The 18,484-nt window shown below is 38.6% G+C and overlaps 1 protein-coding gene across 1 annotated transcript in view; it reads right to left on the reverse strand.

Annotated features, from left to right (window-relative positions):
- Positions 1–18,241, reverse strand: part of grik4 (glutamate receptor, ionotropic, kainate 4) — a 198,448-nt gene extending 180,207 nt beyond the window's left edge. The window contains exon 1 of the mRNA XM_088011928.1: positions 17,299–18,241. Within this exon, the coding sequence (XP_087868054.1) occupies positions 17,299–17,380 (82 nt within the window). The 5' untranslated portion in view covers positions 17,381–18,241. The remainder of the gene's footprint in view (positions 1–17,298) is intronic.
- Between the last annotated feature and the right edge of the window lie 243 nt (positions 18,242–18,484).

The raw sequence follows: 18,484 nt of genomic DNA on the forward strand, positions 1-18,484 counted from the left end.
CTTCTCAGGAGATCTATGTGGTCCATCAGATCAGTAGCCACACTTCTGCTTTCAAAAGGGGATTATGTGTCTGTTGTTGCCTCAGTGAGTTCTGCGAATCAGTCAGAGATCTAATATTGGAGGAGACTGGGAGAGAGAGGAATCGTGAAAACCTCTGTGAATCTCCTGACAAGTGAAAAGTGGCAGCTAGAGTCTTTTGGTGCACTGGAGGAAATACTTTACTCCCAACAGTTCCACAGTAATAAGCACTGCTGTGGAAGAGGAATTGACTAGTCTAAATTAGTGGGGAAAAAACAGCAGAAGTCAGAGGGTTTGTTATTTCTCTTAACGCACCTTAGAGACCAAAGCGAGTCAGAGGAAAAAACAATAAAAAAAAAAACAACAAAAAAACCCACAGCTGCCAGCTTAGGTCGATGAGACTGAACAGTCTTAGCACAATGCTATTTCTCATCACAACTCTAATCTCAACCATTATTGGTGTTTTCGAGCTGTAATAAAGCAAATCCTCTTCAAACTCTGTAAAACGATCCAGCCTTATGTCTTGACTTCTGCATTCGTGCCATCAGCTTTCAGCTTTAGCGTCAATCGTCCTTGCACAGAGAAAAATAAAGCAGGAAACTGGAACCAGTAAAAGCTCAGCAGAATAGGAATATTTCAGTTCCTCGAAAAAAATAAAAAGAAAAACAAAAAAAACTTTTGCAAAACTCCTGCTAAATGTTGAGCACAAAAAAAAAAAAATCACCAAGAGACATAGTTTTGCATAATGGTGTTCCAAAGAACCTTCATCATAATCTATTCTTCAAAGAACCATTCATTTCTTGTCATGTGCAATATAATTTTGTGCAAGGCCAGAATGAACCCCTTCTTTTGACATTTAGAAATGTTCCATGAAATAAGCAGTAATCTGCATATATGAACCATTAATGAAGTTTCACTCACCACAGAATGCCGAATGCTTCCACCTTCTTCTTCCTGGTTAATTCAACTAATTAACCAGTTGACTAATTAACCTCATTCAACTAATTAATTAATTAATTAATCAGTCAACTAATTAACCTCATTGATGCCACATGGCATCAATGTGTACCACATTTGATGCCATGTGGTACTCAGTGACCGTGTATAAAGCTTAAATGTCTGGTCCGAGTGGTTAGTCAATCAGTTATTGTGGAAAAAGACTGAAGGCTCTGCCTAAATAACATGCTGATGCTAATATACACAGTACATTTTCGGTTCTAATATGCACTGTGCAACATCTAGGAGCACTATCAGCAACTCGCATACTGTGCTGATATTAGGTATTATAGATAGACATTAGATTATTATGAAGTTGTTCCACATATTGCACTTCAGTTCTTCAAACACAGACAAGAAATGTGTCGACATCCTTGACAATTTAAAAGAAAACATTCTCACAAAAGCTATTCCACTCATATGAGCTGCACATTGTGGCTTTAGATTTTATACATTCCACTTGCACACAAACAGAAAGTTTACAAAATCAGTAAATTTTTAACATACCACAGCCACCTCAACAATGTTTTGACATCTTTGAGAAGAAAATGAAAAGAAGAAGAAGAAAAAAGACAAAACAAGCATACGTTAAGAAGTCAGGATTTCGCTAACTGCATTAAGGATGTCTATTTGAGGCAGTTTGATGCTGACCCACTGCTAAGACAAATGAAAAACTGATTCAACTCTGTTGGTTTGTTCATGTGTGCTGCTGGATCCTCTATTTACTCAGAAAAGACAGAAACTACTAAGTACCAAGATGAGAGTTTATTTGGTGCTAATTTCTTCTTTCAATTTTCATTGTCACAATAATGTTATTTTGTATTTCCACTTTTATTGTGAATGTGGGAAGAGAAAAAATATGTGCAGTAGTAAAAACCTCTTTAATGGCAGAACACTACTGACTTTAGGAATAAAGTCGGTTTCTGAAGGTCAGTGTCATTAAGGTTTTGTTCTTTCTTTATCTGCTTCTATTTTGCTGGTTTCGTTCCGCTTCGTAGCCGGTTGGCTCAAGCTCCCTGTTTGTGTTTTATCAGGATTTCAATGCTTAAAGTAGCCAAAAAGAGAAGAAAAAAAAAGCAATACCAGACAGTGCTTTGATAAAAATATTCATACACCTAGACTTTTGTTTGTCATAACTAATGTGTCTTACAGAAAATAAAGTCTTTTTTTTTTTTTTACTGAAATGACATTGAGAAAACTTTTTGGCCATGCCTCTACAAGCCCTGTACATCTAAAGAATAAAAGTTTTGCCAATTTTTTTCTTTACAAAATTTCTTAAAACAGATTATACAGACATAATATGTGAATATCAATTTTCATGTCTTTCCACAGGTTCCAAATTGTATTTAGATCTGGATGTTGACTGGATTACTTAAAAACATTACCACTCTTTGTTCTAAACCATTTTTTGCAGCTATGGCTGTATGTCTGATATATATAGAGCCCATCGTGTTGTTTGTCTGTGATCCTTAAACCTCAGTCTCAAGTATTTCGCAACCGCCAAGATATTTCCTTCCCTCATTTGACTTTTTCCCTGCTAAACTCTGATATATATAAATAGAAATAATAGAAATAAAGATCTAAGTTTATACAGTAATTGCCTAAACCAAATTTTCAGCTAATTATTGGTTTAAAAAAAAACTAACAGTAGGCTTTGAAGTTCACTCTTTAAAAAATGCAATCAGGAAGAACAGATATATAAGCTCTTTAACTTGCAAAAGACTATCACGTTGATCAGAGATGGAAAAGTGTATAAGCCGTGCAAGTTAAAAAGTGAAGTGTGGATTTATATTTATGCAAAACATATACAAAACGTGAGCGAGTATGTGATTATGTGAGCACGTCACTGATGTCGTTTTGTTCTGCACTAATCAAAACCAAGTCAACAAAGCTGATATTTCTCTGCTCACTGCCAGGAGATAATAGCTCAACACATGACAAAAGGCATGGCATTTATAGCAGTTACAACAACATTTTCATGCATCAGGACATGAGTTCACAGTTGGCCATGGCAACACGCATTCAATAGCTTTGAAACCAAAGGCATTAACGCAGCAGTGGTGCACGCAGCCTGCAGGTGGAAAAAGATGACTTGAAATAGGGGAAATAAATCACAATAAGTTTGGGTTGGAATCAATCATGAATAATCAGATCATCTGCTTTAATTTTCTTGAAAGTGCTCTCTCAACAAAGCATGGGCTTTAATGGAGGAGGAGGAGGACCAAGATATGCAGCACAAACACATCTGCTTCGCAGAGAAAATTGATGTCCTTGTCTGTTGGGAGGTGCAAATGTGGGATGAATTAAAAATAAACCGAGTAAAAGGAGAAATACAGGCTGTTTCCTGAAGACAATGTGGCATAAAGAATTAAAAATGCCCAGGCTCAATCCCGTTTCACCCCTTTGCTCTTTTACCCCCATTTTATGCACATTTACACTGTGGTTTGGGAACATGCAAAGCGTTTCTGTAACATAAGGGATGCATTATCTGGATCTAGAATTTGTCTTTGGGAAATGCACATGTAAGAAATATTTTTAGCAATGTATAACATTTAGTAATATTTTTAAGTATTCTTAAGAGCAATAAAGGCTATACGTTTTAAAAATCAAAATACATTCACTGGGGACTTTATGAGGTAATACTAGTACATCTCATACTGTGTATAATAAGAGCAATATTTCTTGCCAGTCATTTCAGAAAGTGAAACACGTAACCTTAACCAGAGACAATGTCAGAGACGACTTCATTTGGCTAAGGAGAAAAGGGAGTGGAGTGCTGTGCAATGGCTCAGAGTCCAGTTTTCAAATGAAAGTAAAATTTGATTTCATGTGGATATCAAGGTCCCAGAGTCTGGAGGAAGAGGGGAAGCACATAATCCATGTGGCTTTAAGTGTGAAGTTTCCAGTCAGTGATGGTTTGGGGTGCCATGTCATCTGCTGGTGTTGGTCCACTTTGTTTTCTGGAGTCCAAAGTCAATGCAGCCGTCCACCAGGAAATCCTAGAGCATTTCATGCTTCCCTTTGTTGACAAACTGTATGGAGTTGCTGATTTTATCTTCTAGCAGGACTTGGCACTTGCTCACACCACCAAAGGTACCAAAAGCTGGTTCAGTGACTGTGGTGTTCTTGATTGGCCAGCAAACTCCCCTGACCTGGACGTCCTAGAAAATCCATAGGCTTGTTGTACAGATGAAAATTAGAGCCACCAGACCCAGCGAGGCAGATGACCTGAAGGCAGCTTTCAAAGCTTTCACCTCTGCAGTACCACAGGATGATGGCCTCTATGTGGTGCATTGGTGCAGTAATTCATGCAAGAGGATGCCCAACCAAGTATTGAGTGCAAAGAAATGTAAAAATTTTTCAGAAGCCCAACAGTTCTGCTTTAAAACTCCATTTTGAGGCTAGCTACCAGAGGCATTCACTGAAATACTACATCATATTTGTGTTTCCTGATGAGTATGATCTCTGTTTTTCAGACCAACATTTAATATTTCCAACGGGAGTCGCTGTTCTCATGTTTATTGCATTTGAAACCACGCCAACCATCAACCTCATTTGAACTGAGGTCCAGACATGCCATTTTTATGACCTTCATTCCATACCACAGCAGCATACGGTAATAATCTTCAAACTCTAATGCCGCCGTCGTTAAACTACGCTCACGGACTTCAGCTCAACAGGAGACAAGCTCCATTACGCATCCACAAACATAACCCTGCAGCTTGTAATTAGTTTGTTAATAATTTAAGCACCAATTTTTTATTTTTTTTTTCTGTTCGTGTATGGCAGAGAAGTTGTTCTGCATATAAAGTGCAGGTTCACGGAGGAAAACGAGCGCATATTTGAATTCGTCTTCATGAGCTCCACTGAGGTTACAGTGATTGAAGATGTTCTGTTAGGGTGTGAGATGAAAAGTGCACATGCATACACGATTGTTATATCTGCGCACCATTTGCACTTATCAGATCTGCTGCATAATTTATGCAGTAAGCTCCACAGTAAAGGGAAAGAAAAAAAATGTGCATAATTGTATAAAATCATTCTGATCTGCCATTCCCGGCATTAAATAAACGATTGGTCCCAGCACCTGTCCCGGTAATTAAAACCTTAGAGATTAGTCATAATCTTGCCTCAATTCATTTAGGCCCCATGGGGGAGATTTGTCTCTGCATGTATTTGGACTCCATTCTGCTCCAAATACAAAGCCTCCTCCCAAAAAAACAAACAAACAAAAAAAAGAAAATCCTAAACAAACAATTTTAAATTAGGTGACTGAGTTGTAATAAAGAATGTTTTGCCCGCAAGCGCAAATGCTGCCGGATAATTAAGCTTCATTTCTTTCAGATACATGCTCATTATCTGCTCTGGTATCTGAACAAAACAATGAAAAAAAAAAGAGCTAAAAATAGGTTGTCGTCTCATGTAACAAGTGGTCACCTAAAAAGACAAAGATCTCAAATATTCCCCACAGCTTCAACTCTGTGAAAACACATGTTGGAGTGTCATCAAACTAATGACTCAAACAGCACATGGCTGAGTAATTAAAAGCCAGTGGAATAATTGTGAGGCCTCCTCCCCTTGGGGTCCTTATTGGTACGTCAGCCTCTGCTTTAACCTTAATTTTCCGAGAAACAATTTTTTCCTAAACAGGAGCTGATGAGCCCACAACCTAAATAACATTCACAGCAACCCAGGACGCTTTCCTCAGACATAATCCAGCCCTTCCCACCCAACACGCCATCTTCGTCTGGTCTTCACAGAAAGTTAAATGAGTTCATAGATGCCATCTGAAATTAGAGCGAATGGGGGCAGAATGAAGCTGACTGGAGGCAAGGGTGCAGTGACTCAGCTGCGGTGGCTCTTGCAGATGGCCTTAATAAGTCACCGAGAGAGCACAACTGAGGGAATTGACAGTGCAGTGCTGCTGACTGGTGGACATTACTTCAGCAAGGCTAATTACACTCCAAGACTCCACTGCACTGATCCACCCAGGACGTCAGTGCCTGGAAGAAGCTGAAAACGCCCCTCCCCCCCAAAAAAGCAAACAAACAATAGCTCACACACAAAAACGTAAAAATGCTGGACAAATACCACTGAACATACAAAATGAATTTTTTTGCAGCACATGTATGCTATATTTCTGTTTAGTTATGATCTGATATCATTATTTGCTTTAAAATCATAAAAACAGAAATTATTAGCTTAATTATTCTTAAACTGTAGTTTCCAACTCCTAGCTAAACTACCTTTTACAAATAAATAAGCCCAGTAGCATTTTTGATTCAAGACTTTGTAAAATATGATCCTTCTCACTTTATACTGTCTTCTAAGAAACTTTATCTATTCCTCTCATTATTTTGTTGTAACTGCTGCTAAAAACAAATAGGATAGGAATAGAAACAGGATAGTTCACTGACACTGTATTAGCATGTCATATAACAAGTTGAAGTTATACAAGAAGAATATAGAAAACATGCAGGGAGTTTCACCAAATGAAAAAAAAAAAATCTAACAAGAACACATACAGCTTTGCGCCGGTTTAATTGATAAAGTCAATCACTTTTCACCCTACATTTCCCAACACTCGCAGCAGCAGGTCAAACTAGATGGTTGTTTACAGCAGGTTTTGGTTCTGCTGGAGGTTTCTTCATGTTACAAGTGGTCACACGTATGATCAAGCACAACTGTTTGTCTTGTGCGTCTGTGTGGCACTGGCATAGACTTGTGACCTATCCAGGGTAAACCTTCCCTCTCATCCAATAGTCACAGGCATCAACAACCTTGAAAAAGGTGTGCATTATTCCAGAGGTTTTTCTATGCATGTTCTTTTTTTTTTTTTTTTTTTTTTTTTTTTAACTCAAAAATACTTCTGCTGTGGATAGCTACGCTTCATTCAACTACGTTTTTAATCCTCACACAGTTGGAGGAAATAAACCAGAAGCAAATAACTTTAAATATATTTTCTTGGGTAACTCAGAGTGGAAACCAACAGTTAGAGTGTGTCCTCTCTATTTACGGCGCAATGGGGGGTGAAATGACTCTTGTTGTGACTCTTATTATCAGCACGCTTTCCAGTTCTAATATCTATCTCAAAAGAAACTGAATCCCAGTCCAACAGCTCAAACGTCGTCTGTCCTAAAGGAGCCGGTAAAGATGGCTCAGCATTTGCTGCAGTTGGAGGTGAAGCGAATTGAATTCAGCCCACTGAGGATTCTCCATCATCTCCTCCCGCTGAGTGTGGAAAACAGAGCAAAGAGGCACAGGTTGATTTGTCCGACTTCTTCCTGTGGTGCCAGTCAGTTAGCAGCTCCTCCAGCAGTCCGGCTAGTCCTCGAGCTGTTTCTTTTTTATTATTAGTAAGGAGAATACAATGAATAAACAAATATGAGCATTTCAGGTTAACAAGCCTCAGGCAAAAGTCATTGTAGTGTGAGTTTGAGGATTTGACTGTGTGCACTGCTGTGTTTTTGTGATAATTCAAAGGTCTTATTACTCTGCATTGCTTAAACATTGCTGTAATTATAGTGCATGATTTATTTAAAATATCACTTGACTGCAAATGATAAAGGTTAAAAGAGACTTTTTAAGTATTAATCTGGCAAATTAAATTATTTCATTCTCCAGGGCAAATGTAGGAAATGGCTAAATATTTTCTTTTTATCTCCATATGACAAATTTCTTTTAGAATCTTTCTTGATATTTGCTTGTCCAACTAAGAAAATGTCAGATTCTCTCATGCACATTTGAGAAATCCTTGAATCTTCAGGATTAGCCTGCTGAAAGCCAGCCCCTTGTCCTACCCTCAGCCAATGGGAAACAAGCGCTTGCTGAAGGCATAAACGCTGGGTAAAATTCACAAACACAACAATCACCGACGTTTGACAATTGCAATCCAATGAAGTTGACCTGAAATCTCCTGCAAAGGAAGGCAATCGTTAGGCTAATTCTGGGTTTCTTAAATGCTTCCTCATACAGTGTGGCGCCTATTGACACACATCTCCACCTTGCAGTTTCAGTCTCCACCCAAGTACCCACACAACGGAGCAACCTTACCCCAAGTCTCCCACACACAACTCCACCAGACTAGCAGCAGCAATTAGCAATGGTGGAGTTGTGCATCTGCTGGGCTTTTAATACACCTAATTCCCAGTTTAACGCTCCTAAGAATGGCCGTAAACAGCATTATGGAGGAGGATTGTTGTGATGATGTGCTGAAAGTGGAGTGACAGAAAGAGTACAAGCTTCTTAAAGAGGCAAAGGCCAATTTCTGAGCTTCAAACTGCAAAGTCGTGAGGTGAATATTATGTTTGATAAATACAGCATTTTTTAATAACATAGTGCCTGGAAAATACATTTCTTATGTCAAGAAAATTGTAGAAGTCACAGGTCACATATTAATCATTTTGAGCATAAAGTCTTATTTTGTTCTGGGGGTCGATATACAGTTTTCACGACAAAATCTGTCAGATTGTAATGACATCTCGTCTCCAGTGAAATAATCAGTGAAACTTACAGATCTTAACATTTGCAGGCCATTGCAAAGCTTTGTTAGTTGCATCTTCTAGTGAAACAAAACTGGTCACTTTCACAGTGCAATTATGAAAATGAAATCAATTCTCATCTCAAGCTTTCTAGTAAAAACATAAATGGTTTTGCACCAAAAACAAAACCTTTGTTTGCATTGTTTTATTGTGGTGATGGTGTTCTTCTTGGTTGCTTCCTTGATCAGTTTCTTTTCATCGAGTTTGGATAAAGTTTCTCAGTAATGCCAGCGTTGTCTTACATTTTCTCATTTTCTGATTACTATTTAAAAATTTGCTTCTTTTTTTTTGAGAAATTACCGGGTTTTTTTTATTTTTTTTATTTAAATAAAAGTCAATTTGTATTCCATGTGGTTATAAATGCAGCACTTATTCATACAAAGCAGTAATGTTGTCTGAATGCAGAAAATTTTAAAATATATAATTCTAAAACCAGTGTGATCAATTTAGAGTATTTAATCTGCACCCACCGGTTTTCTTATTAGGTTAAATTCAATAAAAGCTATGAAATGAAAAAAAAAAAAAAAAAAGAGCCCGTCTCCAGTGAAACCCCCGTACTGCCTTTGATTTAGGAATAGCTTATAATTGGCTCTTTCACTCTGTTATTGAACAGGACAGATGCAAAGCATGTCTGCGTGAGAACGTGTTTATGGAGTCGAGACAGGGTGCCTGATGAATCCAGCTCTAATGAAGGATCATGTCTGATTTTCCAGGCTATTTGCCCAAGTTTTCCCTCCCTGTATACAGAAAAAAAAACAGACATCAGCTTAAGGCAGTGATTATGTGTGAGCGGAGGAATATTTTCTCCAAATTAGCAAAAGAAGCAGCCTTTGCTGACTGGATCAAATTAAGCAGTAGAAACTACTTCACTTAACGGATGGGGGGGGATACCACCAACAAAAACAAGCTGCACCATATGGTGTTGATCTTCGATTTTTGCATAATATTACACAGTTCAGTGTCTTCCATAAATGCTTGGAGTTAACATTTATTCAATTCAGGATTTTGAAACTCTTTACTGTAATAAAGCCATGCGATCCTGTCCAAGTATACCATCACATAGTTTACAGCCACAAACTTTAATGTATTTTATGGCGGTTTAATTTAGTAAACAGCTGCAAAATAGTGAATAATTGTGAAGTGGAAAGAACGTGACACACGGTTCAATTATAGTTGCAAGTTTCTTTGAAGTTTATACCAGTTTTCTACATCCAAACACTGAATTGTTTTAATATTATCTTTTGCAAAATACCTTGTGTTCAATCAGGTTGAATACAGTGTGCCCTATAATTTCTTTTTTAGGTATCTTCACTATTTCTTTCTTATGTTTATGTATAAAATCCTTCCAACATAAACATGCTTAAATGAAAACCTTCTCATTTTAAGTCTAAAGGTTTCTTTAGGGGTTTTGTTCCTCCATATACAGGCATCACCGTTTAGCCAATCCATTTTCCGTAACCTCTGACCAGCTGCCTGTAGGTCAGCATCATGCTGAAGGAGAAAGCATTCCCTCAGCATGATGCTGCCATCACCACCCAGATCTCACTATGGGGTATTTTTATTCATCACAAATAATGTTTTACCTCTTTGTCAAAAATACTGATTTTGGCCTTATTTTCTTCTACGTTTGCTATGTAACCTAAATGTCTTGTGACAAAATAAAGACGTTATTAACTCTTCTTTAAACATTATAAGTATCCCGTCAGTTTTTTGCAGAGGTCAGATTTGTGAAGTGCATGATAAAAGATTAAAATCCTCAGCCAAAATATTCTCCAACCTGAGCTGTAGATCTCAGTTCCTCCACATTAGCATGGTCCTCTTGGTTTCTTTTCCAACTAATGCTTTTCCAACCTGGCCTGTCAGCAAGGTGGACACCCAAATATTCGTGGGTTTGCAGCACCATGGTTTTTTTCTAGATGTTGGACTGGACAGTGCTCTGATATGTTTCATATTGTTTTATAACCTGGCCCAGTTTTAAACTTCTCCCCAACTTTATTTCCAACTTGTTTAGGGTTAGTCTTTGGTCTTTGTGATGCTTTTTGTTTTCTAATGTTCCTTCACTGACCCCTGAGGCCGCATTAGGATTTATACTGAGGTTACGCTATTTGTAGGAGGACTGATCAACACTGATTTCATTTAGGGGTATCAGAGTAAATCAGGCTAAACAGTAATTGTGTCAATTTTCAGAGCTATGTTTCATTTTCCTGACTTGTTTAAATGACACGCTACTTTGTGATGCTCTATCAAAAAACAAAAAAAAAAATCCCATCAAATTCAGTTTCTCTTTTTTCCATATGCTTAATAAAAATTTGAAATGAATCTGTAAAAGTTCTATAAATGAACATGGACACCTTGGATCGCATGTTCAAAGTGACTTATTTATGAATAGAAGCTTGTCATTTTTAATTTTAATCAATGGATTTGCCACCAAAGCAAAGACAACTAGCCCAACCACACTGATCTTTGCTGCTGGCCGCTGGAAGGTCCTGGGGGTAATGTGGAAGAGGTGGGAGGCTGTTTTTGGCACCGTCACGTTCAGAGAAGGCCAGACAGTGACATTATGCCAGCCAGGCAGGACTCTTGGGAGAGCCATGCTAAATACCATCTACAAAAGCACAAATGGCAGAGGGGAGTCTGTGGCGATGCTTTGGGGTTACACATTTGTTTGTGTGTCCCGCTGCACTTTGAAATGTGCGCCTTTTGTCGGTGCATATTTATACCTCGTAATGAAGGTACACTGGCAACAAACCGGGTGATGTGCAGAGATGACATTAGAGAAAAAGGAGAAAAAGCAGGCCAGGCAGCTAATTATCCATCAATGATGCAGCAGGAAGCAGAAAAACAACCGGCGCTGCTGTAGAGCTGGATTAATACAGTCAGACAGGGGCTGGTGATGAATAGCGAAGGTACACAAAGGGGTAAAAAAGAAAGCTGCTGTTCGTGAACAGGCAAACATTCGAAATCCAATGGAATGATTTGTATAAGAAAACTCTGGGTTTGAGCTGTTTTCAGAAAGCACAAAGTGGTTTGAAAGCACTGTGTGACAGTCTGCAAACAGTATTACGCAGAAGCAGAGCCGAGAGCCGAGAGCGAGCAGACAGGGGAGAAATCTACTGAGTGATAAAAGTGTTCTTTTCAGAAATAAGAAAATGTTGATGCTGTTCAGAAGTGACAGTGTGCTCTGACTCAGTTCTGTTAACATTTGAAATAATGGAGGGATAAACATTTTTCTTGTACAATAGCAGACTTAAAGATCAGAAGAGCTTTGCAACAGCTCTTATATACACTAAGGAGTTTGAAAAAACAAAACAAAAAACTAAGCAATACTTTAATTTGAACAGAACATGTCTTTGGAAAAGACTACTTAGCTTGAGGATGCTGAGCGCTAAGGACACCAGGAAACACTCAGAGAAATATGTTTTTATTTTCTTTTTATATATATAAAAAATAATAAATTAAGCTTTCATCTCAAGGTGTTTTCAGCTCTCTGATACAATTTACAACAGATTTTTAAATTCACTGTGTAAAACACAATCTTTCCCTTATGGCTGTTTGACATTAAATCTGAATAAACATTTCGTATTTTACGTCCATTGAGATAATCAAAAGCATTGCTTTTTGCTTAATCAAATGAAGTTCCAGCCAGCATTCCTAGCTGGGACCCATGTGGGGGAAAGGAGGGCTGATATAGGGGACCCATATGGGTTTGTTCGCAGGTTCCACAATGGCCCCACATGGGTTTGCCCATGTAGGGCCCATGTAGGGCCACAGCCCACATGGGCCCTACATGGGCCCTGAATGGACAAACCCATGTGGGCCACCACCATATAGGGCCCATGTAGGGCCCATGTGGGCTGTGGCCCTCCTTTTCCCCACATGGGGACCACCTAGGCATGCTGGCAGGGGGGCACATTGTTTTAAAATAGTCAGAAGTTTATATTTATATATTACTTTTTTGTAGAACTGATTTTTTTGTTTTTTATTTACTAGATTAAAACGTTCTAGTGTGCTTTCACAAGATCATCCTAGTAACTTTTTGCTCCATTTCTCCTGATGCAGCTGGTCAGGTTTGTTCTTGACCCAACATACCTTTCAGCTCTGCCCAAACATTATGTATGGAACTGAGACCAGAGTTTTATGATGGCCTCTCCGAGATATTGACCCTTTGGTCCTTATGTCGCTTTGCAACTAAATTGCCGGTATGTCTTGTATTGTCCATTTGGAGACCTGCTTGTGTTCAGGCTTTCACTTCCTGGCTTATGCATCTTTACATGGTATTTTATGTTTGGTTTAGGGTGGATTTACACATTTCACACCAATAAAATGTCCATTTCCAGGGCACAGAACCCATCTCCTTCCTGATTAGTCATTCCCAAGCTATTTATGCTTGAAATCTTCAGGCATCTGCAAATTGCACACATGGATGAATCATGTGCACTGTAAGTCAAGAAAAATCTTTTTTTTTTTCTTCTCTAGCAGTAAGTCAAACTATCATTCATGTTTTAGGTTGGCTGGAATTTCCACAATTACCGTATTTTCCGCACTATAAGGCGCACCTAAAAACCTTCAATTTCCTCAAAAGCCGACAGTGCGCCTTATAATCCGGTGCGCCTTATATATGGACCAATATTGAGCCACAACAGGTCCAGCAACGGACCTTACCACAGGGGCCGCGTTTCATTGGCTAATGCCCATTTTAGGTCACAGTGCAGCTACCACGTGCGTGACCGTCTCACAAACACAAGCTACAGTAGTAAACATATGCTAATGTACATTGTGGACCATCAAAACCATGAATGCCGACTTACCCAGCCTTGCAAGAACAATAGGCATCAGTGATCTTGTCCACAGCTATATTTATGCTGAGGGTGTGAGGATCTGCTGTTTTCCTCATCTATCGGTAGCTTTTAGCTGTGACGCGGAGGCATCCAGTGGCTCAAACACCTTGATGTTGTCCAAAAAAGATGACATGAACTTGTTGGTTCCCCTGTCCATTGCCGTGGCTGATATGTTGTGAAAATCCGGCAGAAATGCTACGCTAATTAACTCAGATCGAAATGAAAGACGTCATGTTTACACAGACATGCAGTAGGCTGCTTACGTAGTTGGTCCACTACGGTAAGCAGCCGCCAACTTCTTTTTCCCCCGTAGAAGAAGTAGTGCGCGGTGCATGCTGGGATAGTTGTCAGAACACTGGTTTGTTAATAAAGTTTGATAATACATTTAAAGGGGGGGAGGGGCAGGGGAAGAGAGACAGAGACTGCAGCGGCAGCTTGTCGGTTGGTCTGTGTTACCCAGAAAGCAGTTGGGCATAATATCGCAACACCAACACCGTGAGTGAAACAACGACTGGGCCAGCCTACTATATAAAGTACTCGGGGACCATTTCTTTATTAATGTGGATGTGTAATAATAGAGTATGAAGCATCTATTCTATGCGCCTTATAATGCGGTGCGCCTAATGTATGAAAAAAGTCCTAAAATAGGCCATTCATTGAAGGTGCGCCTTATAATCCGGTGCGCCTTATAGTGCGGAAAATACGGTATTTCTATATTTTTCAACCCATGTTCATGAGCAAAATAACAGGATAGTGTTTTTATTGTCTTCACTTTTTAAAGTTTGCATCACAACATGAGTTAATCTGAGACACACATTTGGATGCGTTTTAAGGCAACACCTGAAACAGACGTCTTACATGTCCTCATAGGAAGATTTTGTTTATTTGATTAAACAAAATCAAGTAAGGTATCAAGGAAGAGGATAATGAAATCCTCAAAATGTGCATTTTTGGATTTAGTCATTGTCATTCTGTTAAGTTTAAGTTTTGATTAAAGGAGTTATAATCATCTTGTGATATTTGGTTTATGTGTGTGACCTTGGGTTCTTGTAGGTTAGATCTACAAGGCCCCAGAGAAGCCGGGAGCAAACTCTGCTCTCTGCAGAATGAAGCTTATTCTGAAAATGTATCTTAATCTTTCCATTACTCTTTCTATAGGCGATGCACATGTCTTTCCACTAAAGCCAAATTAGAAACATAAACGAACACTCGCTCAAGCTTTTGCCAGATGAAGTCTTAGTCACACTGCATCAGATATTTGTTCTCTACATACAGCCCGGTTCTGAAAATGATGCATTATCTAAACCAATTCATACACGGTCAAGGGCAAATACGGCTCTGTCTCAGTAAACAGACCCGGTTGCTTTCATAGTGGGCTTCCGCTTATCTGCATCGTTGGCCCCGGTGCCTCCCATCTTCCTCTTAACAATACCACATTGATCTCCTGTGGGGTTTAGGTCAGGCCGGTTTACAGACCAATCAAGCACAACGATGGTCACAAAAGCAGATATTGTGCTTTAGTAAGCAGATGGCAAGGCCAGCTGGAAAATGAAATCAGCTTCTCCAGAAAGCTGGTCAGCAAGGGGAAGCGTGAGGTGCTCGAGTATTTCCTGATGGACAGCAGAGTTGGACTTGAATGAGACCACGAGATGACGGTGCTCCCTGACCGATGAAACTTTACACTGAATGCAAATCTGATTCTGTGTCTCTCCACTCTTCTTTTAGATTTGTGGACCTTAACTAATGAATTAATTGCAAAATGTGCTTTTATCTGACGAGATATTTTTGGGCCACGGAGAGACAGTCTAGTACTTTTTCTCCATAGCTCAAGTATGAGATATCCAAGTGTGTCTCTGGACCAGATGTGGCTTCAGAAAATATCTGGATGCCCTTGCTCTGAATAGTTTAGAAAACAATAAAATAAAAATAATAATAAAACAAAAAAGATTGTGGTTTCCAGGAAACAAAGATTGTTTCTGTAGACTTAATAAACACCACTGCATTAAACATTCAAAATTAAACTTAAAGGAGATATCTGCTAAAACGCCAATGCTCCGTGGTAAAGACCATATATTCAACGTCTGAAGTTTCCTCAAACTGAAAAGTTTGTTTTGGCTCCCAAGCTTTGAAAATATATCTCATTAAGTGAAGCGGTTCAGATTCGGAGAGGAAGAGCATGTCACAGAAATCTCACTTTGACACACTTTTCTGACGTCTTCATGAAATTTTTCTTCAACACGTTTTGAGCAAAATACAGAAGTACGGAGTCTCCCATGTGGCTTTTGAGATATTTTTCTTTTAAGCTGTTTTTCCTTTCACAATGAGACAGTTAATGTCTGGTGAGGTGTACGAGACAGGCTGCTTGAAAGAAGCCTTAAAGTTTATTCTTTAATGTCATCAACAACTCAGTTTGCTGCTCAGTCATTTATCCATCAAGGGAAAGTTTTTTGCTAATTGTCCCTCTTAAAAGGCTCCTGCAAAAGTATTCATACACCTTGAAGTTGACTCTTTTTCATGGTAGAACCACAAATAATGTCTTTTATTAGGATTTTAGGTGACAGACTAACAAAGTAGTGCATATGTGTGAAGTAAAAAAAAATAGATCCATGCTTTCAGTTTTGTTTATATAAAATTTTCTAAAACATTGGCATTCATTTGTATTCAGCCTTTTACTGTAATACCGCCTAACAAAATCCATCATCAAGGTAATTTGAACTATTAGTCATGCACTCCACAAATCTGGCTTTTATGGATGAGTGGCAAGAAGAAACTTGCTGCTCACTGAAACAAAGTGTGAAAGCAAACATTTGGAGGAAGGTTCTCCAGTCCAATAGCCAACATCAGCATACAAAGCAAAACCAAACAAAACAATATCCCTGGAAATTAAAACCCATGGTGGCTGCAGCATCATGCTGTGGGGATGCATTATCTGCAGCAGGAATCGGGAAGCTTGTCCAAGATGTTGGGGAGGACAGGCGGGGCTAAAACCACACCAACACACCAATACTGGAGGAAAATCTGTTGGAGGCTGCAAATGACTTTATTCAGACCAGAGCAAACGTTTATCCTCTAGAAGAAAAAGCAACTATAACCATGCAGCCCGGGCTACAATGAAATGATTTAGACTAAAACATCTACCAGAATGAACCAGTCAAGGTCAAGACATAAATTAAATTCAGAATCAGTGACAAGACTTAAAAATGTATGTTGACATTAAGCGATTAATTAAATCAGTTAACTGCAGGATAAATTAAGATGAGGCCTATAGTTTCCATTCTGTTGATTAATTTTTTTTGAAGGGCAATTTTGTTTACACAGACTTCATAATCCATGTTATTAATGAATGTGGTTATGTGTGTTTTTCATTTTTGTTTTATTTATTGTTTTTGGTGTTTGCATTTTTATTTCAGATATATAAAATGTCTTCGGGTTCCGTATAAAATTATGTTTCATTAGTCTTATTCTCATGCCATTATCAACATATGACTTAAAAACAGTCTCGAAATAACAGCGTTACTGTCAATTTCTGACCATTTATAGTTTAGTAAAAATGTGTTATTGTAACAGGCCTGGCTGACATACACCGTCCCATCCAGTCTGACTGAACTTTGGCTATGTTGCAAAGAGAAATAAAGAAACTTCAGAATCTATATGTCCAAAGCTGGCAGAGACAAAATCCCAAAGGAGTCGCAGCAAAACGCAGATCTATAAAATATTGATACACTGGCCAGAACACAAATTCATACCACTTTCTAAGATTTTTACTTGCAAAAACATTTGAGAACCACATTTGTTTTGTTTTTTTTTTCTTCCACTTCCACCTACTTGCTGTTAGTCCATCACAAAAAAATCCCCGACGACCGATGCTAGGAAATACATGATTGCAATTTTGTTCTGCGGCTTACCTATCCTGAAGGAGAGCGGGCCACCAGAGGTGCTTCTCACCCACATGGCTAAGAAGAGCAGAAGCGCCCAGGCTGTGAGCATCTTCTATGACTCCTCATGGGTCCTGCCCCGGGTGTGCCCCTGTCACAGCCACCTAAAACATACAGAGAGCAACACTGAAGCATTCATGGCATCTGACAGGATGTGAAACAAGCGCAGTCGTTCTCTTAATGTCCTACTGAGACGCATGTCGGGAATCTGCTGGAGACGCTGACAGCTAAAGTGCTGCAAAGTGAACCTGAAGCCTGTTGCAGTTGAAATGAGATTGCTGATCTCATTTTCTATTTGCATCGGTGAGGGAATTAGTGCAGTTTGTATACGAGAAGGATGATAATGTTCTTTTTTTTTTTTTTTGACAGTAAAAATTCCAGTGATTGAAGTTTGTTCGGTTCCTACGAACATGTTTTACGAGATTTAAAAACTAAATATTTTACCTAAATGTGTCTCCAAATGAGTGTCACTGATAGAATGATTTTAAAAAAACTTTTTTTTTTATTTCAATAATTTAATCAAAGAGCCACATATTTCAAGCATTTGCTTCTGTTCGTTTGCATGTTGCTGCTAATAAAAACCCAGAATTCAGTTTCTCATAAACCTTGAGTGTCTGCAGAAGATTAAAAAAATGAATCTCTAGAGTATTATTTTCACTTTTTATAGTCGATTACTGAAAGATATTTGATTTTTCTCAGCTTCTGATGTATTAATATGTACCTGTACCTATTACATTATTACACAGCAATGTGTCATCTTATTATTTTAAGTGGAAAATCTCTCAATTTCTTTATACAGAAAACGGCATAACTCTTGTGTTCACATATTTTATTATTTTCAAATAACTTCATTTGCAGAGTTATATTGTGTTGTGACATTTTAGATACTGAACCACTTCGGATAGTTATGGTTATTTTTGTTTCCATGACACTCTGCGCCTTACAGGTTTGTTGTTTCAGTCCAATTCCCTTCTCAGATGCCTCTCCACGGACACATGATGAAGATTACGGAAATTAATTTTACATGTCAGCATGTCTGATTAAAAACCTAAAAACATGAAACCATGACGTGTCAGGTTAAAAAAAAGGCCACATCTCTGAATTAATCACCCACAGTGGTAAAATGTCAAAGACTGAATGTTTTCAATCCGTTTTG

The sequence above is a fragment of the Poecilia mexicana genome, unplaced genomic scaffold (genome assembly GCF_051168715.1).
Source record: "Poecilia mexicana isolate PSO_F unplaced genomic scaffold, ASM5116871v1 scaffold_13, whole genome shotgun sequence".
NCBI lineage: Eukaryota > Metazoa > Chordata > Actinopteri > Cyprinodontiformes > Poeciliidae > Poecilia > Poecilia mexicana.